A 27798-nucleotide genomic window follows, 5' to 3' on the forward strand; every position below is an offset into this window, starting at 1 on the left:
CCATAACTCTCTATAAAAGTACTTCTGTGAGGACATCTGCACAGTAACTGCCTGTTAACCTTGGACTAACGCCATCTTGGTTATGACTCTGGTAGCCAAGGATAACTGTTTCAAAACAACTCAGTTCTCTTCATTTTACCTTTAAAAACCCTGTTCTTCCATTGCCTCTGCAGATATGCCCACGCATCTGGTCATTATCATGTCCATTCCTGAATAATTTCATTATCTTTGAAGAATCTCTCTCCGCTCGTTATTTTAGGCGGGACAGTAGACTACTGAAAAGTAGCAGTAAGAGATTTCAAAGAATGCTCCTCTCACAAAGGACAACAGAATTGGGGAGGTGGCAGGTAATTAAATGATGGGTTTCCAAAGTGTAGTTTACTTGTTTGAATATGTAGGATTTCTTTTAAGTTTAGTGATACTGTTGACCAAAACTCCAGGAAAAGGAGTTTTTTGGTTTGGTTCTTTGTGTGTTTTGGACAGACAGAATAGAGTTTTGGAAGCATGGAGATTATAGTTGTCTACAGAGAAAACCAAAAATCAAACATATGGATTTGGGGGTAAGAAAACTGTGTGTGAATGTAACGTACATTAATACTATGTTGACAGAATGTAAGCCATACACTTGAGAAACTTCTCTTTAACCCAAGGTCAAAAATATAGCTTGTTTTATTATAAATGTAATCAAAGTCCAGAACAGCTGAGAAGTATTAGTTATTTTGAAATTGTAAAAATTCCTTAGCATTTGAAAAAGAGTATTAGCAAATATTAGCAAACCATTTATGTCATATACTAACCTAACACAAAATAGAACAGAAAAAACTTAATTCCTTCCTGACTTACTTGAATCATTAGAATACTTATCAATTGAAATATAAATATTTTTCCTTCTGGCATATCTCTAAACAAGTCCACAATATTCTTTTGAGATTGCTTCTGGTTCATGTAAGAAAAAAAGAAATAGCTTTTTTTTTTTTTTTTCTAATAAAGGAGAAAGATAAAGGCCAAAAATGAGGAAAAATGAGATGTCCTAGAATTTTTTTAGTGGTGATTGCTGCCTTCAAATTTCTATTTTTGTCAGCATCTTCTGCAATAAAAAGCAATCATGAATTTTAGAGAAGAAATGGTTACAAGTGTATTATTTGATAAGATTTATTACAGTGACGTTCAAAACACATTTCTACTTAAAATTCAATCAGAAGATCAGCTCTTTTATTACGAGGTTCTTAACACTGCTGCACAAGAAGTTGCTCGTTTCCTGGCTGCAGAGTAGGAGCTGCACAGAGTCCCTTCTGTGCACACAGATTTATCAATCACTGCTGAGGACACAAGTTCATCATGACCCATTAGTGGCATAGCACCTGAATTCACTTATGCAATTAATGACACCAGAATGATCATGGGCATTAAGATCCAGAAGCCAAATGAATGCCAAAGGGAAGCACAAAGAAGCAGTTGGGATGGGAGATCAGGAAAACTAAAGCAAAAACTGGAAGCCAGAGAGCCTGGGAAGCTAGGAGATGGGACTCTGAGAGGTGTGGTGCCCAGAATCATGGGTGGAAGAAAGAGATGGAAGAAAGAGACGTGGAGGAGAGCCAAGTGATTAGGAAATAGAAAAGGAAGGTAAACAACAAGGATCATTTCTAAAGTCGGGTGCACTAAACCACCAGAAAAATTTGGGAATTATGCAGTAGATTAGGAAAGAGTGAACATATGGGAAAATACTTTGTTCTCTAATATAGGCAGAAGAAAGTAAGAAGTTAAATCTCTTGAATTTCTGTCAACAATGAGGATTTCCAGGCAAAGAAAATTCCAACATGGCAGGCAATGCTACTTGAAGATTCTGATCACATAGCTTCCATAACGGTCGTTGAATTTCAGTTTGTTTCTCTTGGGAAAGGATTTGCCTTCTGTTCCTTACATGTGGTCCCTCTCCTGTTCAAGAGGTAAGCACCATTTGATGAGGTAAAGCAGCTGGTATTTCAAGTCTTTATGATATTCCATATTAAAAGGTTGCTGATATAACTGTGACAGGCACACCTCACTTTAGGTTGACCATTCTTGTAGACAGGGACAATCAAAGGCTAGTGACCATATCCCAAAAAGAAAAACAAATTCTTACGTTTTCTCTTTGATTTCACCTACTCAAAGCACCTCCTTAGAAATAAAGAATCAAACAAACAAACAAAACAAAGCAAAATAGAAAAGACAACAAGAAAATCAAAACAAATAGTAGCTTGTTTGGGTGTGACGGGACCTAAAATTCCTTCTAATCTGACCTTCTTCCCCAATCTGCTCCCCTAAAGGCTGAGATGCTGGGGCTCCTACACACTTTGGAAGAGGGGGACATTCTGTAACTTTGTTTCAATACCCAGGCCCTAGAGCTTTTGTAGGTAGCTGCTAAAACTTGAAGTTAGGTAATGCTTAGAATGCTACGTTTCAATATGAAAATCTTCATTTTTGCATCTCCTGTTTCTGCCAATACGTCACACAAATACAACAGAAACGGAATCTGCAATACCTAAGGAGAGAAAAAAAGAAATTGTTACTACTTGTCTATTCCCTCTTCAGATGCCTTTTAAGCATCAATTAAAATTTAGTAATCATTTAGGTTAGAATGAGTTAGTAGTTACTAAGAAAACAGTTAATGGTTATCAGGAGGTAAAGAATGACAACCTCAAAAGTTAATATTAGAAGAGATGCTTAATATGTTTGTATCAAGAAACTAAACTAAAACAAAACAAAATAATTGTAATAGTTGTTAATTCAATAAGTTAATGCATCTAAGATCTCCATTGCACTAATACATATTTCTTAAAGGAAATAAAATAACTTAGGATATTATTTTAAATATAATTTCAAATTTTAAACTCTAAGATTTGAACTTGTCACCTGTGTCTTTAACTTTCTTAACACAAAACAACACAGATGTCAACATCATGGTGAGTACAATAAATGAGGTACTTAAAGACTGGATTTCATGTTAACTAACCGCAACATTGAAAATCTCCTGGGCTTGTATAATACCATCTGCTTTACACCATTATTCACTGGAGTACTGTGACCTTCATCTGGAAATACTCTCAAGAAAGATATGATTCCCCCATGTAATTAATAACCAGGCAGGCTACTGGAGAATCAGATTGTGAATGCAGATAGAAGAAATCATCTTATAGTTGAGGGCTGGGAAAGGTCGTGGTGGGGGTCACAGAGTTACAACTGAAGCAATAATTATGAACCAATGTTTGAATTATGTTCTTGCAACTCCCCTATCGGAGTTCTGAAAACAGCTACTGCTTGGCACAAATCTAGGCACCTCCGCTTCTGCCATTAGGGATAATGTACATTGGTAGCACAAGTTCAAGGACTGGCAGCAGTAGTTTATCTGCCAGTTCTAATAGTATCAAAGCACCAGTGATGTTGTAAAGCAGAGGTCTGAATGGATTTTTTTTTATTAATTTTTTACAGACTGCATTTTGAATTCATTGTACACAAATGGGGTACATCATTTCCTTTCCTTGGTTGTACATGATGTAGATTCATAGCATTCGTGTAATCGTACATGTACATAGGGTAATAAATACTGTCTCATTTCACCTTCTTTCATACCCCCCCCCTCATTTCCCTCTACATAATCCAAAGTTCCTCCATTTTTCTCTCCCTCCCCTCACTCTCACTTCCATTATTATATTATTCTCCACTTATCAGGGAAAACATTCGGTCTTTGGTATTTTGAGCTTGGCTTATTTCATTTAGCATGATTATTCTCCAATTCCATCCATTTATTTGCAAATGCCATAATATTATTCTTCTTTATGGCTGAATACTATTTCATTGTGTATATACACCAGAGTTTCTTTATCCATTCATCTGTTGAAGGGCATCTAGGTTGGTTCCACAATCTAGCTATTATGAACTGAGCTGCTATAAACATTGATGTGGCTGTGTTACTGTAGTATGCTAATTTTAAGTCCTTTGGGTATAAACCAAGGAGTGGGATAATTGGGTCAAAATGTGGGTCTATTCCAAGTTTTCTGAGGATTCTCTACACTGCTTTCCAGAGTGGCTGCACCAATTTGCAACTCCACCAGCAATGCAGAAGTGTGCCTTTTTCTCCACATCCACGCCAACATCCATTATTGTTTGTGTTCTTGATAATAGCCATTCTAATTGGATTTTTAGTGCTCTGGCCAAAAGACTTCTGACTCCTTTCAATGAATTTAAGAAAAATATTATACTGTGGAGACAGCACAGGTCACTTATTAATTTTCATGGCTTATACATTTGGAATGATTAGACAATAGTAACTAGATTAAATCAACATACAAATTTTGCCATAACTTTTATCAGTCTCACAATCTGCAATTTTTTAAAAGTCACATACTACAGATGATAAAACTTGCAATGAGAGATTACTGTTTCCCCATGCAATTTAGTTTGGATCTAGTTTTTTTCAGAAAATAGGTTGATTTTTCTAAATTAAAAGTTTTAGAATGTAGTTTTGAATATAGTTATAAGAATATAGCTTAAAGTACTGAGCTTCCTAATTTAGTTTTGTCTATGGTTAATTTTCTTTAAGTTCAATGAAAAGTATGTTTGGTGTATGGCTAAACCTCTCAATTCCACAGGTGTTCTGCTAGAATTTTGTAGGTAAGAAGGGACAAATTAAGTCAGAAACAATGCTATTGCTCAAATTTTCAAATTTCGATACAAAGAAAAACTCTTGATCATGATTTATGCCTGCCTGCCTGACTTCCTCCCTCTCTCCCTCCCTCCCTTCCTTCCTTCCTTTTGATGCTGAGGATGGAACCCTGGATCTTGCACATGCTAGGAAAGTGCTATAGTACTGAATCTTGATAATCAAAGTGATAAAAAGTACAGAAATTCGGAATTATAAAAAATTAAATTGGGAACAAGGAGACATTTCTGGAGGAGTTCAGTTTCCAAGTCAAATGTTTATGTGGTTTTGAATATTGACTTTAATAAAATATTAGTTTATGTTGTGTTTTTACATATACATGTATAATACATATAATGTTTTCAATGCAATCCTCTTCCTTTATAAAAATGTGAATAAGTGGAATAGCACCTCTTTTTAAAATGTTCTTTTATTTTTATCAACTGGTTAAAGGATGAAAATTATTACCACGATAGTGCTCTGAGTACACTGGAAACATTCTATGAAATGGATTTGTATTTTTAATATTTTCAAAGAATCTGCCTTGATTACTTACTTACTTAGTCTGAAGTTTTAATCAGAAATTCATTACTTACCACAAACATTACCTCCCATTTTTACATGGGCATAGCCATCTACACCCCATGAATTTCCCCATGAGTTCCGCACAATCCAATATGGAGTATCTCCTACAAAACAAAACATAAAATGGTAACAAACTCTGAAAAACTCAGGTTTGTTATAAATGCATGAGTTCCGTATCTAAATTTTGGTTTCCTATAAGTCTAGTAGTTTTGAGAAAGATTATCAAAGTAATACGATCATTTACATTATATGTTATATTGTACAAATAAAAGTAACTCAGCTAAACTCCAGCTGTACTTTGTCACATTCCAATCAGCAGAAATATGTGTTTGAATTCATTTTGTTTAATAAAGATGGCATAAATTCAAAAACAAAAACAAGAATCAAAAAACACCATTTCCAGGGATTTAGGAAAAGAAAAAAATTACTAGATATATGACCAATTAATAACCACTTCTCTTTTCCCAGAAATTATCCTAAATATTTCAGATGGAGACTGCACACTCTTTAAATAGGCAATTATCATTATCAGGATGGGGATGTAGCTCAGGGGTAGAGCACTTGTCTAGCATGTGTAAGACCCATGTAAAATCTCCAGCACCACAAATAAAACAAAACAAAAATGTCATTATCAAAACTTGGTAGGTGGAACCTGACAGGATATTTACACATAGGTCATTGACACGGGGGATTTTGGACACAGCAGATCAAATTTCAATATTCTATGGGTTGTTCATAATCAGGCACAGGTCAATCTTGAAAGTAATCAATCAAGTCTTGTTAGCACTTACCTGTTTTATCAAACCCAGTTATAAGAACTGCATGATTTGCTTCTCCACTGGAGCAATGATGCTGTATTATGCCTCCCAGATAATCTTGCCAGCTCACTGCATCTACTATCACTATTAAAGGGCCAAAGGTGAAAAGTGCTTTTGCCATTTCATCTTCTTGGTCACTACCAAAAGAGGAAGTATAGGGGTAAAGAATTTAATGTTTAAGGTAAAAATAAAACTGACCTATGCAATCTCTATATGATCAGGCGTAGGTTGAGTTGCAAATACAAAAGATCAAAACATCAGAAGCTAAAAAAAAAATCTGGAATATTACCATTTCAGGATTGTACAGGGCTCCAGGATATCAGGAACCCACATTCTTCTATACTATTATTCTGCTATGTTTCCATAATCAAGATCTGTGCATGGCTCAAGATAGCTGCTAGACATTTAACATATATTTCATATATTTAACATATAGTTCCACAAAGAGGAAAGGAGATGAAGTGCTGTTCTTCCCTGAGAAGACTTCCCAGAAATAACATCCACCATTTCTGCACACATATGCATAAATCAGACTGGCTATAACCCAGTCTTATCCACCCTGAAGGAAGATAGGGAATAGAGTTTTGAAGCTGGCACGACACTATTTAGTTATCTTTTAATAACGAAAGTGTGAAGATTATTTATTGGAAACACTTTGTCATCTCTGCCACACCATGTGAGAATCAAGAGATGATCAACTTATAGTAATGAATGTCAAATACAGAAGACTGGCTCAAAAGTAGCTAATATAATAATGCAATAGAAGACACATCCAAAAAATAAATAAATAAAAAGAGTGGGAGGTAGAGAGGAAAGAGGAAGGGGAGGAGGACTAAGATGTGGGAAGGTGCTAGGTTGCCAGGACCTCAAGAGACCCAATTATTGCTTTCACAACTGTTCTGGACATTTACCAGCATAATCTCATGTTGCACAACATTTGGCCTTCATTGATCTTGCAAGTATGTGATCAAACCCTTATTTACATTTCTCAAAGGTCAGCCGTGTGGGTAAAGCACACGGAAACCAAGTTACTGATAGATCAGGCCATTAAGATAACATTTGGCAACATTGCTTCAGCAAGGCATGGGTGGATTAATGGTTTGAAAGAATAAATAATCCCTCCTCCTGCCTGCTGAGGTCCAGTGTCTAGCAAGGACACAGAAGAGGAAAATCTTGAATGCATAACAATGGAATTCATTGAAATACAAACATTGCATTCATTTCACATATTTGTGCACCTAAACTTATCATCAAGATTTATGTATCATCTTACCTGTCATTGCCACTTCAAAATTTTGTACATTTCCATCTCATCTTCCCTAGAATTCATTGTATTGTGTCCTGTATTCTTTTTTTTTTTTTTTTTTTTAGGAAGGTTTCTTTCCTTTCTGTTTACCTAAATAGGTATTCTAATGCAACATTTGTTCATGAAATTTGTTTTTTGGAGATTTGTAAGCAGGCATTTCTAATTTTTGCTCTCATAAATGGTATCATAAAGATTACCCCAAGATAGGCAAAATTAGAAATTTTTTAAAAAGATAGAAAACAGACTGTCTTTTCCCAAACCTTGATTCAAATTCCAATTGTACACTGGAGTTATACCAACTGTCACACAGAATGGCGTCTATGTTATGCAACATGCCTAGCATGAGTTACACACTTACCTTATGAGAAACATTCTTTCTCACATTTATGTCATCTAATAACTAATTCTGTTGAACATAGGTTTTAGCATATAATGAATAATTTATTGTCTTTAAACTCTCAATATTTTGCAACTTAAACATGATATATGATATAATTTGTGCATCACTAGAACATAGGTGTTTTACATCTACTTGACATAATGAAAGATATACTATAGATATGTCGTGCAGATGATCCAGTTACTAGGACACTATAGGAGAAGCGGGAAGATTAAGAAGGAGAAATTTTTTAGAATGTAAAGGATTATTAATTTCATAGCATCAAATAAATAACTAGCAATAATCCCTTTGAGTGAGGATAAAGAAAGTTATCAAAGATATTAAAAAATCAGTACTAGGATGACATGCCAAATCACCACCAGCAGACAAATGTTCCACTTGGCTCCTGAATCGAGTGGCATTGTAGTCACTTGACTTACAGAAAGATGTTGCCTTTTGGAAAGCCTAAATGTACTCCAAATGGCATTTTTATTTCCATGATTAGCATATACAATTAATATCAAAATGCACACTGTTGCTAATATATAGATTATCATGCCTTGGTTCCAGGTACTTATTCTTCATCTCATAGGTCAATAATTTATAAAATCTATAGTCTTCAAAGAATTCTCCTAAGCAGGGCATGGTGGTGCACACCTGTAATTCTCAGGAGGCTCAGGCAGGAGGATTGCAAATGTGAGGCCAGTCTCAGCAACTAAGCTAGGTCCTAAGCAACTTAGTGAGACCCTGTCTCAAAATAAAAAAAGGTCTGGGGATGGGGATGTAGCTCAATGGTTAAGTACCCCTGGCTTCAATCCTTGGCACTAAAAAAAAAAGTTCTCTTAAATTTCATTGTCAACACGACCTGTTGTTTAAGATGTATCTTTGATGTCACTGCCACTTCATGGTTTTATAGATTTCTATCTCACGTTCCCTAGACTCAGTGCATTGTATTGTGTCCTTTTTTTTTTTTTTTTTGTCCATTGCAATATATAATAAATGTCTTTCATTTTTGCTTGTTTAAATACTATTCTCATACCCTAATTTGAGTTTTGAATGCCTTTCATTGGATCTGATAAGCAAAGACTCATAAAGAAGCTCAGTATGAATGGTTATTTTGTTTTAAGACTAGATGATGTTTTCTGTGTTTTAATTATCTCCTTACTTAGATCTTTTCAGTTTCTGCACAGTGTTTTGGCTGCAGAAGTTTTTCTCTGAGAGCTGTGCACTGAGATGGCATTTTCCCCAAACCCTGGAAACCAGGACCTCATGATCTTAAGAACAGAGAGGAGGAAACGGGTTCAGAGTTGCACAGATCTAAGTCCTAACCCAGCCCTTCAGTTTAACAGCTGTGTGACTCTCTCAAGTCTCAGGTGCCCATGTCAGATGGGAAGTGGGTACTGAAGTGCCAGAGTATGGAAATATGCCTAGGAAGACCTCCCACATGCCCTGGCCCTCCCCACTGCGGTGCAGGCCAGCTGACCTCCAACAAGGAGACCCTCAGATCTTTGCCCAAGGCCTCTGTCTCTTCAAGAACCAGGAAATCAAGCAACTCCACATCTGCTGCAGCTGCAGCCTCACTAATGAATCACAGGAGCCCGTGAGCATCAACTGGATGGGAAAGCTCTGAAGGGTACATTTTACCTTGGCCCCAGAGTTCTCAGTAGGTTAAACACCAGGTCACCAACAGTCTAACTAGTTTCATAAAGATGCAGTTTTCCCTGTTTTGGCTCATTTCTCCATCTCCTACCAGACTCTTCTGGGATCACTTCTTACATATTCCAGCAGAATGCTTGATATTTCCTTCTAAATTTTTTGTCTTAGATTTTGATGCTTCGTTAATGGTAATTAATTTTTATTTTATTTTATTTTATTTTAGTTTAGTTTTTCCAACCCCAAAGCCTGGAATCCTCTTTGAATCTCTTTTTTCCTATCTACCATAAAAACTGCATAGGGTTTAACCCTCTTGGTGGGTTATTTACCTATTATCCTTTGTCTTCAAAACCCTTCTGCTAATATCCTGTTCTAAGGTTATTATTTAGTGTCTTTGGCTGGTTTTGTCCTTCTTACTACTGTTATTCAAACATGCCAGACATGTCCCTACTTCAGGACCTTTGCACTTACAGTTCCTTCTGTATGAAACAATATTCCCCTAGATGTCTGCCTGGTTATGTTGCCACATGTCTTCAAATCTTCATTCAAAGGTCACCTTCTCAGGGAGGGACTAAAATTTTCTAAAATTACATGCTTCCATTTCCCTTTATTTATTTATTTTTTTTTCTTTTAGAAATTACTACAACTAGCATAGCGTACATATTATTGTTTGTTATTTCCTGTCTTGATTACTAAAATATAGTTCACAAAAGTAGGGGTTATATCTGTTTTGTTCACTGTTAAATCCCCAGAACCTGAACAGTGTTCAGTAAATATCTGACTGAATGAAAACAATCAATGAATGATCTTTTGCAGTCTAATACAATCATCTGCAGATTGTACTATCACAGAGTACAGTAAGAGTATGATGTTCAGTGTTAAAATATGGAGACTTTTTTTGGTCGTGCCTGTGGCTCAGTGGTAGAGTACTTTCCTAGCATGTGCAAAGCCCTGGATTTGACCCCTCATACTAAAAAAAAAAAGCAGAGATTTTTATTTTATTGGAGTCTCTTCCTTGTTAATCAAAAATCAATGCCAATAATCTTTGTACATGCTCTTTAGCTTCCTGCTAATTCAGTCTAGTGCAGATTATTTTTGTTCTTCCTAATTTTTTCAATTTACTACCCATGACAAGAGATCCTCTGGATCTGAGCCACTCACATTTCAGAAATATGATTCCTTTTGCACACGCCCTTCCTTCTGCCCTGGAACTGGCAGATTACAGAGGCACACTTTTTCACTTTAGGAAGGGCATTACCTTTACGCCCAAAGGAGAAAGTGACCAATGTACCCGCACATCCTATCATAGATGCTAGACGGCTTGCCAGCAGTGGAATTAAGGCTGTCTGTCTTTTGTGGTTCCTAGGGTCACCCCTCGAGGCCTGGTTTAGACAGGAGCCAGCTGACAATCTGCCAGTCCTCTGGCACACTTAGCTTATTTAAGATGGTTACATACTGTTTAAGGATTAATTTCAACCTTGGTTTCCTTCAGATCCCAAGGGTAGATACCATCTGGATCAAGAAAGAGATTCTTTTATATTTTAGATTCTTTCATAAGGCATTGATTCCCTTATCCAAATTTCATTTAGTTCCCGTTTTCTGTTTCAAAAGATTGTGCAGAGTTCCTAACATAAGCAGGAGCTGGCTGTGGTTTTCCTGGGCCCTTATGACCCATGAATATTTCTTGCATTCCATTGAATGGTTCTAATGATTCTCTGTGCAGCTTTGTGTTTTCACATGTTTTTAAGGCATATTTTAATGCCTGTTTTCCCTTAAACCTATCCAAAGTTATCCTGTCTTTCAGTTTCCAACACAAGTTCTTTCCCCAGCCCACCTTTATCCACCCTGGCACTCCTATGGTGCTTACAATGTGTGCTACCTAATTTATCTTCAGTGTTACACCTTTACCTCTTGGTTTTCATTTATTTATTTAGTTATTTATTTTTTAATTAATTTTTTTTTGGTACTGGGGATTGAATTCAGGGGCACTCGACCACTGAGTCACATCCCCAGTCCTATTTTGTATTTTACTTAGCGACAGGGTCTCACTGAGTTGCTTAGCCCCTTGCTTTTGCTGAGACTGACTTTGTCCTCGTTATTCTCCTGCCTCAGCCTCCAGAGTCGCTGGGATTGCAGGCATGTGCCACCAAGCTTAGCTACCTCATTTTTAATCTGAAAGTTTTGGTATATTCATAAAAAGTTTCCGTTTTCTGAATAACTGAAGCCTTGAGATATACCAGGACAGTAGAGGGTCAAAAAGTGCTTCTTGGTGTGTAGCCTACCTGATGTTTGCCAGAGGATCTATACAAAGTGATTTTGGATTGATTCAATAGTAAGACTAAAATACGCCCACAGAATTATAAAATGGAAATTTGGTAAGACGTATATGGTAAATATAAATTAGACCTTAAGCTGGATTTAAATTTGTTAATTTGGATTTGTTATTTCTAGTGAAATGACACCTGGCAAAATAAGAATACCTTTAAAAAAACATCTTATTACACCCTATTGTGATTGCCAATCGGACTGGTAAAAACTAGGTTCTAAAGTAATGAAGAGTATATAGTGGTGTCTTCAACCAAGAAATTCCAAATACTCAGGACATCACACTTTAAGACTATGTAGAGAAAACCAAAAGAGAATATTTACCTGAAGTCATATGCAGAATAACCTCTGATTGAAATTCCAGAATGTGAACTGGAAAAGTAATGACACAGGCCATTGTGGGCTTTGAACGGGTATTCTGACTCTCTCACCAGTTTTACTTGTGTCTAAAAGAAAGCAATCACCCACCGTGTTCATGTTTTCAGTTATTTTAAAAATCAAATAGAAAATCACTCTTCAAAATGGGCTCATCTTTACCCTACCACATGGGCACACTTTGGGTTCTTATGATCTTAAATTAAATCTTAAGGTTCTTGTTGCAGACATCCTAGGCAACTAGAATCAGCATGGTTCTTTCCATTCTATCCTGTTTCTCTTATAATCTTTCCTTCTTTAACCCACTACTAATTGCCAGTTGTGGTGGCACACTTCAGTAATCCAAGTGGCTAGGGAGGCTGAGACAGGAGGATCGTGAGTTCAAAGCCAGTCTCAGCAAAAGAAAGGCACTAAGCAACTCAGTGAGACCCTGTCTCTAAATAAAATACAAAATAGGGCTGGGGATGTGGCTCAGTGGTTGAGTGTCCCTGAGTTCAATCCCTGGTACCCGCTACCCCTAAAAAAATCCAACCAATCTGCTAATGAAGTCTCATCATCTTTTTGCTGGATTCAATATGGTGACACATTTTTCTTCCGGGGCTTCTGACTCTGTGAGCAAGTCTTTGAGATCAGCACAGTGGTGCATACACAGGGGAGGCTGGGACAAGCCTTCTTTGCGTCACTCCTCTTTCTGCCATTCATCTATGTCATATCATTTTTAGGTTGTCTATACAGAATCCTCCCTTTTGGAATAATGGGCTTAATGGAAACAAAGGGATGTACAATTTAACATTACCCATAATGTGTGTTCAGCAGATCCTGGCCTAGAGTGATTGGAAATACAGCAAATGTAAAATGCAAGGATCTTGGGTGTGGGGACATCTAGCTTAACAACTTTTCACAAAACTGTAATGGAACCCTCATTGGCTGGTTTCATGCAGTTGATGCTGGGTGTGGAAAAATGTCAAGAAAATCCATGAAATTGAGAATTTAACTAAACAAAGCACTGAAATTAAAGGGAGGGGATTTAAGGTGCAGTTTTGGCTCAGTGACTGACTTGGCAACATGATCTTAACCCTCAGGTCTCATTTCTTTGTCAGAGTTAAAAATGTCTCTTTTAACTTTAACTTTCAGAAATCTTATGGAAATGAGTGATAAAATACTCTAATTACTTTCTGGCACAGTATGTGATATGCAATCACACAAAAATACTTATTAAGAGGTGTTAAGACGTAAGCATAAATGTCTTGAAGGAGACAAATCTCAGATAAGATTTTTCATCCTTTGATATCTCAGTGGCTAATTTTCCTAGGAGCAAGTACTTTTTTAGATCTTCTGATTAATTTAAGCTTTGATCATCTACATTTCTGACGATGGAAACAATGCTAAATATGAGAGTAATTGCATTTGGAACCCATATTGAACAAGAAAAAGTGGAAATCAAGAATTCAAAAGGCTGAGAGAATGGGTACCTTGTTCAGCCAGTTCAGAGCACTCACAGGAGCGCCCCCTTCACAGCCGTAGTTGTTGTAAGAGCAGTCAATGACCTGCTGCACACTCAGGTCTTCCAGAGGCTTCCCTCTGATGGCACAAGCCGATTCCACTGCGCCCACCACGCTGAAGGCCCAACATCCTCCACACTGTTCAAAAGTAGAGGTGGGGAGTAGATTAATCACGTAGTAATGTCCAAGTCAAATTTATCAATGTTTCTAAATATAACAATGTATCAAATTCCAGCAAAATTTCCCAAATCTGGAAACTTACAAAATATATATGACCACAAGCCTGGTCCTTGTCCCCAATGCCAATTCAATAAAAAGGACACAGTTTTGAGAAAAAGGAAAAAGAAGTTTTCTTGCTTTGCTAGCAAAGGAGAAGCCTGTCCCAGAGGCTGTGATTCTGCCCATCAGGAGGAACAGGGAGGTTTTAAAGGAGCTCTGCAAAGGCCAAGTGCCAGGTGTGTCCTGACAGAGGGTCCCAGGGTGCCCTGGTGGCCTGTTAACATTCACTTGTTAATTTGGGAGACATTCAGTTCCTAGATCCTCAGGCAGATATCTCCTTCCAGTGGAGCACAGATAACTCAAGGTAGTCTTGTTCCCCACCCCCAGGTTAGGGAGGGGGAGAGAGAGAAGAGAAAAAGGAAAACTTGTCCCCAAAAACTGGAACAAGGCAGGGATGCCCTCTTTCACCGCTTCTATTCAACATCGTCCTTGAGACTCTAGCCAGAGCAATCAGACAAACCAAAGAAATTAAAGGGATACGAATAGGAAAAGAAGAACTCAAACTATCCCTGTTCGCTGATGACATGATTATATATTTAGAGGAACCTGGAAATTCCACCAGAAAACTTTTAGAACTCATAAGTGAATTCAGTAAAGTAGCAGGTTACAAGATCAATGCTCATAAATCCAATGCATTTTTATACATAAGTGATGAATCTTCAGAAAGAGAAATTAGGAAAACTACCCCATTCACAATAGCATCGAAAAAAATAAAATACTTGGGAATCAATCTCACAAAAGAGGTGAAAGACCTCTACAATGAGAACTACAGAACACTAAAGAAAGAAATTCAAGAAAACCTTAGAAGATGGAAAGATCTCCCATGTTCCTGGATAGGCAGAATTAATATCGTCAAAATGGCTATACTACCTAAAGTTCTATACAGATTCAATGCAATTCCAATTAAAATCCCAATGATGTACCTCGCAGAAATAGAGCAAGCAATTATGAAATTCATCTGGAAGAATAAAAAACCTAGAATAGCTAAAGCAATACTCAGTAGCAAGAGCGAAGCAGGGGGTATTGCAATACCAGATCTTCAACTCTACTACAAAGCAATAGTAACAAAAACGGCATGGTATTGGTACCAAAATAGACAGGTAGATCAATGGTACAGAATAGAGGACATGGACACAAACCCAAATAAATACAATTTTCTCATACTAGACAAAGGTTCCAACAACATGCAATGGAGAAAAGATAGCCTCTTCAACAAATGGTGCTGGGAAAACTGGAAAACTATATGCAATAGAATGAAACTAAACCCCTATCTCTCACCCTACACAAAACTCAACTCAAAATGGATCAAGGACCTCGGAATCAGACCAGAGACCCTGCATCTTATAGAAGAAAAAGTAGGTCCAAATCTTCAACTTGTTGGCTCAGGATCAGATTTCCTTAACAGGACTCCCATAGCACAAGAAATAAAAGCAAGAATAAACAACTGGGATAGATTCAAACTAAAAAGCTTTCTCTCAGCAAAGGAAACTATCAGAAATGTGAAGAGAGAGCCTACAGAGTGGGAGAATATCTTTGCCAACCATACCTCAGATAGAGCGCTAATTTCCAGAATCTATAAAGAACTCAAAAAACTCTACACGAAGAATACAAATAATCCAATCAACAAATGGGCTAAGGAAATGAACAGACACTTCACAGAAGAAGATGTACAAGTAATCAACAGATATATGAAAAAATGTTCAACATCCCTAGTAATAAGGGAAATGCAAATCAAAACTACCCTAAGATTTCATCTCACCCCAATTAGAATGGCGATTATCAAGAATACAAGCAACAATAGGTGTTGGCGAGGATGTGGTGAAAAAGGAACACTCATACATTGCTGGTGGGGTTGCAAATTAGTGCAACCACTCTGGAAAGCAGTGTGGAGATTCCTCAGAAAGCTTGGAATGGAAACACCATTTGACCCAGCTATCCCACTTCTTGGCCTATACCCAAAGGACTTAAAATCAGCATACTACAGAGATACAGCCACATCAATGTTCATTGCTGCTCAATTCACCATAGCCAGATTGTGGAACCAACCTAGATGCCCTTCAGTTGATGAATGGATAAAGAAACTGTGGCATATTTATACAATGGAATATTACTCCGCAATGAAGAATGATAAAATTATGGCATTTGTAGGCAAATGGTCGAAATTGGAGAATATCATGCTAAGTGAGATAAGCCAATCTCAAAAAACTAAAGGACGAATGATCTCGCTGATAAGCGGATGAGGACATATAATGGGGGGTGGGACGGGCTAGCATTAGGTTTAGGGTTAGGTTTAGAGTTAGGCTAAGGAGAGCAGTAAGAATGAAGGAAAGAAGGACTGTGTAGAGGGAAAAGAGGGGTGGGAGGGGTGGGAGGGGTGGGAGGGGTGGGGGGGAGGGGAAAAATATAATAAACATCATTACCCTATGTAAACGTAAAAAAAAATAAATAAAAAATAAATAAATAAAAAAAAATTAAAAAAAAAAATTAAAAAAAAAAATTAAGCCTCAGAGCTATATTCACTGACTTAATGCTACACTGACTTATCAAATTAAGACAGAAAAGAAAGCCAAAATCCTCTTTTGAGCACCAACATCTCTTTATTGAAGCTAAATTAGTAAGATCATTATTGTAAATTAGACGATGCAGTGATCTTACTATCACTATCATTTTAATGATGAAGTGAAGTATTAGAGATTAGGAAAACATTTGGTCTGATGATCTGTTAAAAGACTAGTACATTCGCTGAACGTATAACTTCTGTTCATAAGCAGCTCCACTCCCAGATAGTGGGTACGGACTTTCACACCACACTTCAATCCTTGCTTCTCCCTGGATGCTCTGCTTCTACTGTCATACACCACGTCGGCCCCAAGGGTTGATTCAGTGATGAGGATGCATGTTGTAGTTGTGCGATGGAAACAGGAACTGAATGAATTACTATTAGGACTATCAAAATGCCAGCAGATACGTATTAAGTATGCATTACATGAATGTACTTGAAATATCCTAAGCACATAAACCCTTATTAGTCATTCCCAAAATATTGGCTGTCATTTTTGCTGATTAGGGGGGTCTGTTAACTTGTTTTTATTTAACAAAAGAAAACAAAAGAATGAAAAGGGCTGATCTCTATAGAAAGGAAGGGGACTGAGGGAATGAAATTAGGGATCCCATAAAAAAGCAGGATGATTTACAGAGACACAAAGAATATTTTAGAATTTGAAACTGGATAGAACTAATAATGATTAGAGCTGAAATGATTGTACTTGTAAAGACCACTGACAAACAGCTGTATGCTCTGAGCACACAGGATGAAGCTGAGAACCCAGAAGATCTGGCTACACTGTGGGTAAGTGTGTGCAGTCTCATTTTACTTTTTCAGCGTGGCTTTCCTTCTGAATCTCTCAAGCAGGTAGGGGCCATGTCTGCTTTTCAGTCTTTCACTAGCAAGTCTGTAAGAACCCCGAAACCACTCCAGACGCGGGAACTCACATAAGAGAGTTTATTAAGCAAACAGGCAGAGCGTCTCCCTGCAGGGTAAGAAAGAAAATGAGAGGAAAAGAGAGAGAGAGAGAGAGAGAGAGAGAGAGAAGAAAGAGAGAGTGAAAAGCCAGGAGGAGAGAGCAAGAAAGCCAGGAGGAGAGAGAGAGAGAGAAAATGGAGGGGGAGCTATTCTTAAGCAGTGGAATTCCACGGGCTAACAGGGGACCAATAAAGGAGAAGGAGACTCTCAGGCTGACTGATGAACCAATAGCTAGCTAGGATGTTCACAGACTGACAAGCTAGGTTGTAAATTGGGAGGTGGGGAAATGACTACAGCATAAAGGGCAGGGGAGCAGCTTTATATTATAAAGTCCATAACAGATGAACAGGTGTGGAATCTGGGTAACTGCTGAGTTAGTGTGCTGATGACAAATGCAATTAGCGAGCAAACACACCAAGGAAGATTTATCTTTAGGAAGGAAAGTTGGGGTTTGACATCTGCCTCTCATGTCTCAAAGATCCCCCTTTCTTTGTCAGTTTTGGATGATTGAGGTGTGATTTTACTCAGAGAAATGAATTTGCTATAAGTTTGAACTTGACCTCCAAGGCACACTCCAATGTTTAGCCAATGAAGACAAGAAAAATATAAAACTCACCATCTCCTGGTTTCTCACTTGTGTTATAACATGCTTGTCCCTCCAGTCAAATCTTAGCGGCAAAGACACATTGGGGATGGGGGTCTGCGCTTCTGCTGGGTATCTGGGAAACCTGGAAGGTGTACTTCTTAAATAAATGGCTGAACAGAAATAGGAAATGAAAAAAGTCAGCCAATAGTCTATTATAAGGAGGTCCCCTTGGGATTCTTTCTGGAGCATCTTTTCAAGCAAAAATAGCTTTTTGGTGAACCTATCATTTGAGGTTTTCCTCTTTTTTTTTTTTTTTTATAACATGAAATGCATTCTGCTGAAAGCTACAAAAGAGAATTCCTACAATAAGTTTGGAGCTCACACATAAAATGACTTGTTTGATAGAAACACATCTATAACAAAAATGAGTATAATTGACATCATTTCTTTCTGTAATCCATGAAACCAAGGTGTCCTAAATGTAAATGGTGCTAGAAAACTGCGTAAGTGATAACTGTCCTTTATAATGACATTGACATACATATAATATTTCATTCTTAAGCCACAATTAGTACACAGTGGCCATTACTTTGTTTTTCTTATGGTTAGCCCATGGCGCATGCCTGACAGTTGGCAATTATTTAATAAATGTCAAATATTATTTATTAGATTTATAATTAAATAATTCCTCAAAAATTAAGCAAAGAAGTTAAACCAGGAAATAACTCAATAAATAGTATCATTCAATCATACCTTTAAACTCTTCAGGAAGCAAATAAGAAAACTGATTTATTCCATAGAAGGCAGTGGAGTTTTCTCGAGGAAAGAAAGAATTCAAGTATTGGTGTCTATTAAGACTTTCCTGAAAGGAAAAAAAAAAGTCATTTTATACTTATTATATCAACTCTCCAAAGTGATCAGTTTATAGCTAACTTAGATATACTTTTTTTAGGTGCAAAAGTCAAAGCTTGATTTATTTCCTGCAGATTACAGTGAAATTTTATATAAGATATCCATATCAGATTTATAAACATTTTGTGTGTGAGACTGCTATCTAATTACAGACTTTTTTGAATAGGCTGGACAATGTATGTCTTATCCCTGTACAGTTCCTCTTCACCACACGTGTTGAGAGCATCACATATCTATTTGGTAAACTGCTGACACAGAAGGAAAACAAATTGCAGAGAAGCATGACAAGGCAATGGTGGCAAGTTGTGACTGACGGACATTCACTCGTGATTAAACGCTATGAGTATGGAAAGTGCCCTCTTCATTTTTGTTTTCCTTGGTGCTGAGTAATGAAGAGCATAAAAAGGAAATAAACGAATGAACAAGTCTAATTCCAATTAAAGCTTTACAGAGAGCTCTCTCTCATTTGGGGCAAAAAGTTTTGGGAAAGGGACATACACTTGGAAATTTCCAGGAAGACAGTCAGGGTTTTCTATCTGGAGTGAAACATGGGATCATTATTTATAGATTCTCAAACTCTGAATTTTGTTATGATTGATCATAGGCTCATCATTTCTATGAAGGTTCTTAAATTTCTTAACACCATCATATCATATGGGATAAATAAAACCTCAGAAGAGTAGTATGATTTGGACCTCTAGTTGCTACTGAGAAGTTCATATTTTGAAAGGCTGGTTCACAATAAGCAAGGTTCAGAGGTGGGACTCTCAGGCAGTGATTAGATTGTGGGATTTATTTTTAAGGGAACTATTTCTAGGAGTTATCATAATCTTTATTTTTTTTCCTTTTTGAATGCCAAGAAAGATTGCTAATCAATGAATTAATATAGTTTTTGAATTCAGGTATTTAAAATAATCTTGATGAAGTAGAACTCTGAAAATAATCTGGATATAGTCATATAAACATAGTACTAAAATGCAAGGCAATTCCATATATGGGAGGTAACACGTAGAAACCAGAGACCACTGCTAAGGAATCAATCAATCAAAAAGCCAGAGTTGTCCACCTGGGAATGCAGATGTTGAGGATGCACAGGAGAGTGTGGCAGCCATGGGGATGTACCTCACAGACCACACAGGGTTCCACTGCTGCTCACTGGATTTTTATGATGGAGCAAAGGGAAGCCACAGTCTCTACAGGCTGCACAAAGCCGATGACTGAGCACTGAGGCTGGCTGTCGGGGGAAACATGGGACTCCCTTGACAGCTGATTCTTAATTAATAGCACCCAGATGGCTCTGCCAAACTTCAAACATCCCTTGTACTGAACAGCAGTACAGGATGCTTCCCCAACCTTCCCTCCCTCTCGCCTTCACTCGGGGTTGGAGTTACCATGCAGTCAGACAGCTCTCTCTGGCCCTCTCCCCTTCTCTCCCAGGCATTGCCTCTGTGATTAAAAGAGAGAAAGAGAGTGAGAGAGAGAGAGAGAGAAAGAAAAGAGAGGAATAGAAAAATAAAAAGACAAATGACCAATATCAGGAATGAAAGGACCATGATTACAGAAGTTTCAGGCATGAGAAAATAGTACGTTGAGAACTTTATACCAATAAGCTTGATGACCTATATGAAATAAACACATTCCCTGAAAAACACAGAAAGTTAAGTGTAAGAGAAATCGAAAACCTGAACAGACCTTCATCAGCTAAAGACACTAAATTCACAATTGAAAATCTACCCTTGAAGAAAATTCCAGGTCCAGATGGCTTTATTGATAAAGTCTATATAATTAAGAAAGAAATAACACCCATCTCACAGAAAATAAAGGAGAAGAGAATACTTTACAACTCCCACAAGATCAATATTACCTTAATTCTGAACCAGAAAAAGACATCTCAAGAAAATGGAATTACATACCAATAGCTCTCATGGTGATAGGTGGAAAACCCTAACAAAATAATAGAAAATAAAGTCCAAAAATATAGCTAAAGGACAACACATCATGATTAAGTGAGGTTTTCAAAAATGGTTGGTTAGTTTAACCTTTGAAAAATCAATTAATATACTATATTAACACTAAGGGAATAAGAAAAATGGAATGATATTTTCAATAAATGCGTAAGAAATATGAAAAGCTGTTTCCTGATTAAAAAAAAAAAATTCTCAGCCAACACCAAAAATGAAAACACACTTTAGGATTGAAGAGATTCGTGAAAAAATCTACATCTTATTTTATAATGAAGGAACCAAAACAAAATTTCCTTTCTCAAAAAAGAAAAAATGAACAATGTCTGTTCTCATTACTTTTATTATACAAAGGTACTGAAATCCTGTTCTATTTGATAAAAGAGTAATAAGTAAAACAAAAACATTTTAAACAAATAAAACTCTCTTTTTCTAGGAAACAGGGTAACTATTAGTAGAAAACACAAGGAAATAGGCAAATATGCTATTTGAATTTATTTATTAAAATAAATTTTTGCAATATCATAAGATGAAAGATAACTGTAAAAAACAAATTGTATTGTTTATACTGGCAAGAAGCCATTAAAAGTAAGCTTTTAAAATTTAAAAAAATTTTAATTTATATGAAAAATAAAATGAATTTTTAACTATTTTTTAAATGAGCAAACTTAACAAAATTGTGTAAGACTTGGACACTGAAATCTACAAACTATTACAAAGAGAAATTAAAAGAGATTCAAATTAATGGTGATCTATACCATGTTCATGGTTTCAAAGACTTAGTATTCTCTATGATATCTATCTTCCCCAAAATGATTTATATCTTCAACACCATTCCAATTAAAATCTTAATTTTTTTTTTGAAACTGACCAGTTGGTAAGGGTTATTATAGTTTGATACCAAAGTAAAAATAATGTCAAAATCAATAGAATTGACTAACAAAACAAAACCAAACAAATCAAAAACCCCTGGGCACACCACAAAAACCAGAAATAAAAATGAAAAGCAAACCAAGTCTATGAAAATGATCCACAATTAAAAATTGAGAATATTATTATGCAAATGTCTCTTCTAATTAATAAGAAAAAAATAAAATACCAATAGAATGAGAAAATAACAAAATTTATCAAAAATAGAAAAACAATTAGTAAATACATAATTTCTTCAGTTTTGGTAGTAAAATGATGCTAAATAAAATAATAATAGCATCTTATTTCTGGTTATGAAATTTGTAAATTGTTTAAAAAATAAGACTCATTCTTCGATAATAGGAAACTAGAATACAACACACACATACAAGTTGTAGATTGGTGCAGTCTTGCAAAATCCTTAAAACTGCACTAATTGTTTAACCAAGAAAGTCTAAATCTTGCTATTTGTTTTGTTAGTAGTAATATTATCATTATTATTATTATTTGTGGTGCTAGGGATGGAACCCAGGGCCTCACACACCTTAGGTAAGCCCTCTATCTCTGAGTTACACCCCAGCCTAGAACTTTCATTTAGACTCATGGATGTGATCCATGTTGTAACTGCAAGCATTCAGTGGATGCATTTGTGGGTACTCATATGAATGTGTAATTGAGAGGGGAGGCAGGAGTTTAGCCCAACTCTTCAGGTTCTGTTAGAGACCTAATGCAAGGATATCTAAATGATTTTTGTTATCCTATGAGAAAAACAAAATATTGTCACTGAGTTACTAATGTCTTCCTGAAGCCAACATACTTAGAAATCAACAAATTCAGACATCGTCTTGCTTCCAGTGAATTCCCAAGTACCTCTCTTCATCTCATTGCCTTAGGAATGTCATTTCATCATCGAATTTTTAGTCATCCTGCTTGTGAAGTAGCTATAATAACACAAGCATAACCATGAAAGCAAAGAACATACCCTTGACTTATTTTAAATATTCACGTCCCTAATTTTCTACAGTGATTTCAAAATTTGTTTTTGGTCTCATACAAGTGTATGAAAAGACAACGGTCTTTGTGCTGCCGCTTTATGTATTTTTCTTTGGTGTCAGCAGTGCACGTATTTGCAGGGCTTGTGGAAATGTCACTGTGACACTTGTTCAAGTAGAGGTCAGCTTCTAAAAGAACGGCATTTGTGAGTCTTGAATGTCATTTCGGTGCAATTACTCCTGTCGTTTCGTATCTCTCCATGGTCCATTTCGGGGCTACTCAGTATTTAAATTGTTGACTTTTTGCCAAGAGCAAAATATTCTGAACCCCAAAGTGTAATGGTTCTCCCTCTCCCTACCACCAATCTCTACCCATGTTTGATTCTATTAGACCACTAATAACATTAAACTTAATTCCCTGGAGGCTTCTGAACAAAGCATAATTCTGTTGTTGCACATCTACACACACATGCACATACTTATATCCATTTATGGATGGATTTCTTTTCAAAACCCTTCTTAACTTAGCAACAAATTGAAATGTCTTACTATTGCCATACAGTCTCTGGCTATCTTCACATTTTCTCTGAGTTTTAACATTTTCATTGTCAAATGGGGTAATTCTAACCTGGAAGAATGTAGGGGTTAAATAAGAAAATGTTTTTAAAACACTTTAGAGGCTGGCAGAATAAAAGTTCAATTTAAATATCCTCATGCTTTATCTTCCTTTTGTTTAAACATAGAATATTTGGATTATAGAAAATGTCATTCAAAGATCATCCTTTCAGTTTTATTTGGGTTAAAGTAGAGCGAATTTTTCTCATGGTATTAGAAATGAGGAGTAATTATCAAAGGAGAGCAATCTGTTACTTTCATAACAAAATAATATAATCAGTAAAGTATATCCAACACCATTTATTCTCCTCTTTGCTATAACAGTAGAATACATATCAAATCCACCCAACATGGGGTTTACATTATTTAGAGTTTAAAAAGTCATTTATTTCATTTCTTGAATTAACTGTTTATTCTGGTGATTTTCCTGGTTGACTTTAATCCTGCTGTTGAAGCAGATTGCATAAAACCATCACCAACTGTGAGTGTATATTAGGTTCTTGCCCCTCCTCATATCAACCACTGGTATCCTGGGATCAAACATAGGTCAAGAAGTAATTAACAGATGCTCTCAACAAAAGGCAACAGAGGACTTAACGGGGAGCTATTACAGAGTTACCATCTCTGGAGCCTTAAAGATATTAAACTGAAAGACCTGAACCTTTTCCTTTTTTAAAATTTCGTTTTTGGTGCTGGGGATATAACCCAAGACCTTAGGCATGCTAGGCACATGCTCTACCACTGACCTGCACCCTCAGCCCCAGATGTGAACTTTAACATCATCTAAGAAAGATGGAAAGATTTGAGGAACATACAGGAAACTTCTCATTAGTAGTTTTAAAAGGTGCAGAAGTTTGAAAATCAGATAGCTCTCACGTGAGAAAATTTAGAACTGATAAACCAGAAGAGTCTTTGAATAGAAGTGATAAAACAGTGACCTTCACATACTTCTTGTTTTATTTTGATTTGAAAGGGTTTAATTGATTGAGTTACAAGCAGATAAGCCAGATTTCTGCCTGGAAAATGACTCAGGATTGAATAACTTGAGGAAATTAACCTGTTATTATAAAACTAGTGAAAATATGTCCTCTGGACAGTAATAGATATGTTTCCTAAATCTCAATAATTAACACCATAAGGCTTTGATCCTTTAAAACCTTGTTGCTAAAGCTACTTTTATAGAGACTTCTAAGAATCAAAATCTCAAGATGCCTCTGTGTGGGTGTGTGCACACATGCACACGTGTGAGCAGTATGCTCATATGCTTGAGTTGATCACACATTTGAAATAAAATTTAACTGTGAGGTATCCCTAATCAAGCTCTTCAGTATTTTAACTTACTGCTTTGCAGACCCAAACAGACTGTTTCATTAATGCTCTGAAATTCTTACCCACCCATAATCACAAAGGAAGGGCAATGTTTACTTAAAATAAGAGACAAGGACCCCTTGTTTCATTTTAGTACTACTAATAATAAAAAGTTAACTCCACTGATAAGAGAAGGAAACCAGTCTCATCTGGAGATTAGACTAAAGTTTTAAAATTCTTTAGAGAGCAACATTTTTCTGAAACAATCAGAAAGCCCTTCATTTCATCTTAGGCATCCTGACTCCCAACCAGCTTTCCAACTATGATAACAAGAGTCTTAGAAGTTGCTTTGATTAGGATATGCAGAGAGGGAAACGGGAATTGGTTTTCTAAGATTGGAAGCACGTGGGGGTGGATGGGAGCATCTGCAGCTATTTGGTGGTCCTGAACTCACCGCCTGGAGGAGAAATATCAATGCAGTCTTTCTCACAGACTGCTTCTAAATAAAAGTAAATTAAGTAACACATTTTTCTTGCATGTACTCAACTGTCTCTTAGAGGAGTAAGCAAATCTTTTAAGACAAAATTGTTGGGTTTTTAATTTTTGGAGAAGAAAGTTCTCAGTCATCAATTATACTAAATATACGGTTGAAGCGGTCGGTGGGAGTGCTAAATTTAATTCAAGTATTGGTTCTACCTGCTTCATATAAATTAGCCTGAATGAAGCAATTGCTAATATTACTTCCCTTTTACAGATGAATCACCTGAGGCACAGGCATATAATTTGCCTAAAGTCACACCAGGGGTACCTGGTGGAGGGGTGTGGCCATTCCACTTGCCGGGAATCCTCAGAAAAGCTGTAAACTTGAAGGAACTTTATGTCTATTTTATTTGCTAAGAAGGCAGTGGGGATTTTGTCTTTCTTCCTCACTGGTATCTGGATTGTCTTCTATTAATAGTGATTTTTTTTGTACTAAATATATAATATTGTGGTATTCCCCATGATGAATCCCATGAACACAGGAGTAAATTTTATACTGAAATTGTTAGAGAAGCATAAGGTACTATGTAAGATCATGGGTTTTTGTTGTTGTTGTTGTTGTTGCTTTGGGCCTGTGGTAGTAGAGGACATCAGGGTGGGAATATTCAGCAGAGGAGGGCTGTTCATCTCATGGCAGCCAAGAAGCAGAAAAAGACACAGAAAGGGGCCAGAGTCCTAATAACTTCTTTAAAGGCATCCCCTCACCCAACCCTAGCTTCCTTACACGAGGCCCCACCTCCTACAGGTTCTGCCACCTCCGGAGGAGCACCAGAGGCTGGTAACCAAGTCTTTAGCCCACATGTCCTTGAGGGTCATTCTAGATGCACACAATAGCAGCTATGATGACAAAAACCTACATCCTTCTCTAAACCCAGGACCATGAAAGACATCACTAATCAGATCCTTCTCCAACTCCAGTTTCCAGTAGCCATCCCTGAAGACTTCCAAGGTCACAGTTCAGGCCGTCACTGTGGATCCATCAGCCTACAAATATGATGGGACCTATCTACTATCTCTACTTTTTCCAGCTATAATTTATAGGTTCTCTCTAGCACAACGAAGAGTGCCTTATTACTCTATTTTACTTTTAAACTTTGATTTTTAAAATGTTCACTTCATTATACATAATTAAACTGGTAGATAAACACTGAGGAGTCTCAACTCAATCAATTCATGTTATTCTGAGTTTTATTTACCACATAATTTAACACATCCTGCAAGGACAGAAGAAGTCTAATACTCATGGTTAGCCAAGAAGCAAGGATCTTTCCATCTGTCCTGTGTCCATCCAGTCATGTGGACACAAACACTATTCAGCCATCTCCGTTCAAACCCAGTATCCATTTGGCTGATGACTACATTATCACTATAGGTGAGATTGACTATTTTCCCCCTGGGGGTTTGGTTCACCAGGAAATGCAACCAAGCTCATAAGAGTAGAACACAGAATAGACAAGTCCTGCAAACAGTAGGAAAAAATATACATATACTTCCAATGAGCAGCATTACTGTATTCAGACTTATTTGATTCAGAATGAGTAATTTCTTTTATAATAAATTAAATCATAATGACATATTTAAGATCGTTAAAAATATGTTAAATAATATCAAATATAGAAGAAATACAGTGAGGCAAACTCTAAAGCCGTACACGTAGTTTCCTCAGTTTCAGGAAAAACTTTTACTTATACTCAGCAAACTGATCCCTTTGAGAGTTGTAATGCTACAGTAAAACCGCAGTATTATGAAAAATTGTCTAAAAAATCCGAAAGGAAAATTTATTTACTTATTTTTTTTCAGAGCAAAACGTCCCCAGCGCAGGACAACCCTTAACCTGCAGGAGTCTGCGCTTTTTGTTTATATAAACTTGATTACAGGAGGAGGATACCAGCGCCCCCTTCTGGGGGAAGAAATGACATGCTTCTTCCCCCAACAGGCAGCACCCCGTTTCTGGTTCGAGTAAACGTGCAATGGATCAGCTGTGCCAGCGAGAGGGGCCAATCAAGGAGACGGCTAAAAGGGACGAGGATGCTTCTGTCCATCAACCACATTTTGTGGCGCTATCCGTCGATGGCCCTGGGTGGACCGCCTAAGTCCCGGGGACAAACCTTTTGGTTAGCCAACGCATGTTACCCTGGCGCACGGGCCACACAGAACCTCCCTGTGAACGCGCAGCTCGTGAACCCCGGGCGCGTCACGCAGCCGCGGGCCCGGCGGCCACCAGGCGTGTCAGCCGGGGGTCCCTTTTCCCCGCCCAGACCCGGGACAGGAAGGGAGAGGAGGAAAGAGGCGCGGGAGGCGCGCTCGGTACCCGGAAGGCGGCTGCCTCTCGCTCGCGGCTCGGCGGCCAGGTGCGCGTGGCGTTGGCGCGGGGACCCGCTTCGCCGCGGCCGAGGAGGCAGCAGCAGCTGAGCATCCAGAGCCACCGCGGCGCCCGCGGCCCCATCCCGCGCCGAGCCCCGCAGCCGCTGCCGCCCCGGCCGCTGCTTTCGATTTCGCGGCTCCTCCCCGTCCGCGGGTTGGGGCGGCGGGAGGAGCCAGCGCGGTGCCGC

The 27798-nt window shown here is 37.5% G+C and overlaps 1 protein-coding gene across 1 annotated transcript; it reads right to left on the bottom strand.

Moving 5' to 3' along the window:
* Positions 1 to 665: 665 nt before the first annotated feature.
* On the bottom strand, positions 666 to 27798 carry Ctso (cathepsin O). The gene is made up of 8 exons (XM_047565668.1): positions 27558 to 27798; positions 18763 to 18871; positions 18040 to 18179; positions 13592 to 13759; positions 12069 to 12190; positions 6055 to 6218; positions 5275 to 5367; positions 666 to 2521 (listed from the first exon to the last, which is right to left on the bottom strand). Exons 1-8 carry the CDS (start codon positions 27690 to 27692, stop codon positions 2487 to 2489), a joined length of 966 nt encoding a protein of 321 aa, XP_047421624.1. The 5' UTR covers positions 27693 to 27798; the 3' UTR covers positions 666 to 2486.

This window comes from Sciurus carolinensis, chromosome 10 (genome assembly GCF_902686445.1).
Source record: "Sciurus carolinensis chromosome 10, mSciCar1.2, whole genome shotgun sequence".
In the NCBI taxonomy this organism is placed as follows: Eukaryota; Metazoa; Chordata; class Mammalia; order Rodentia; family Sciuridae; genus Sciurus; species Sciurus carolinensis.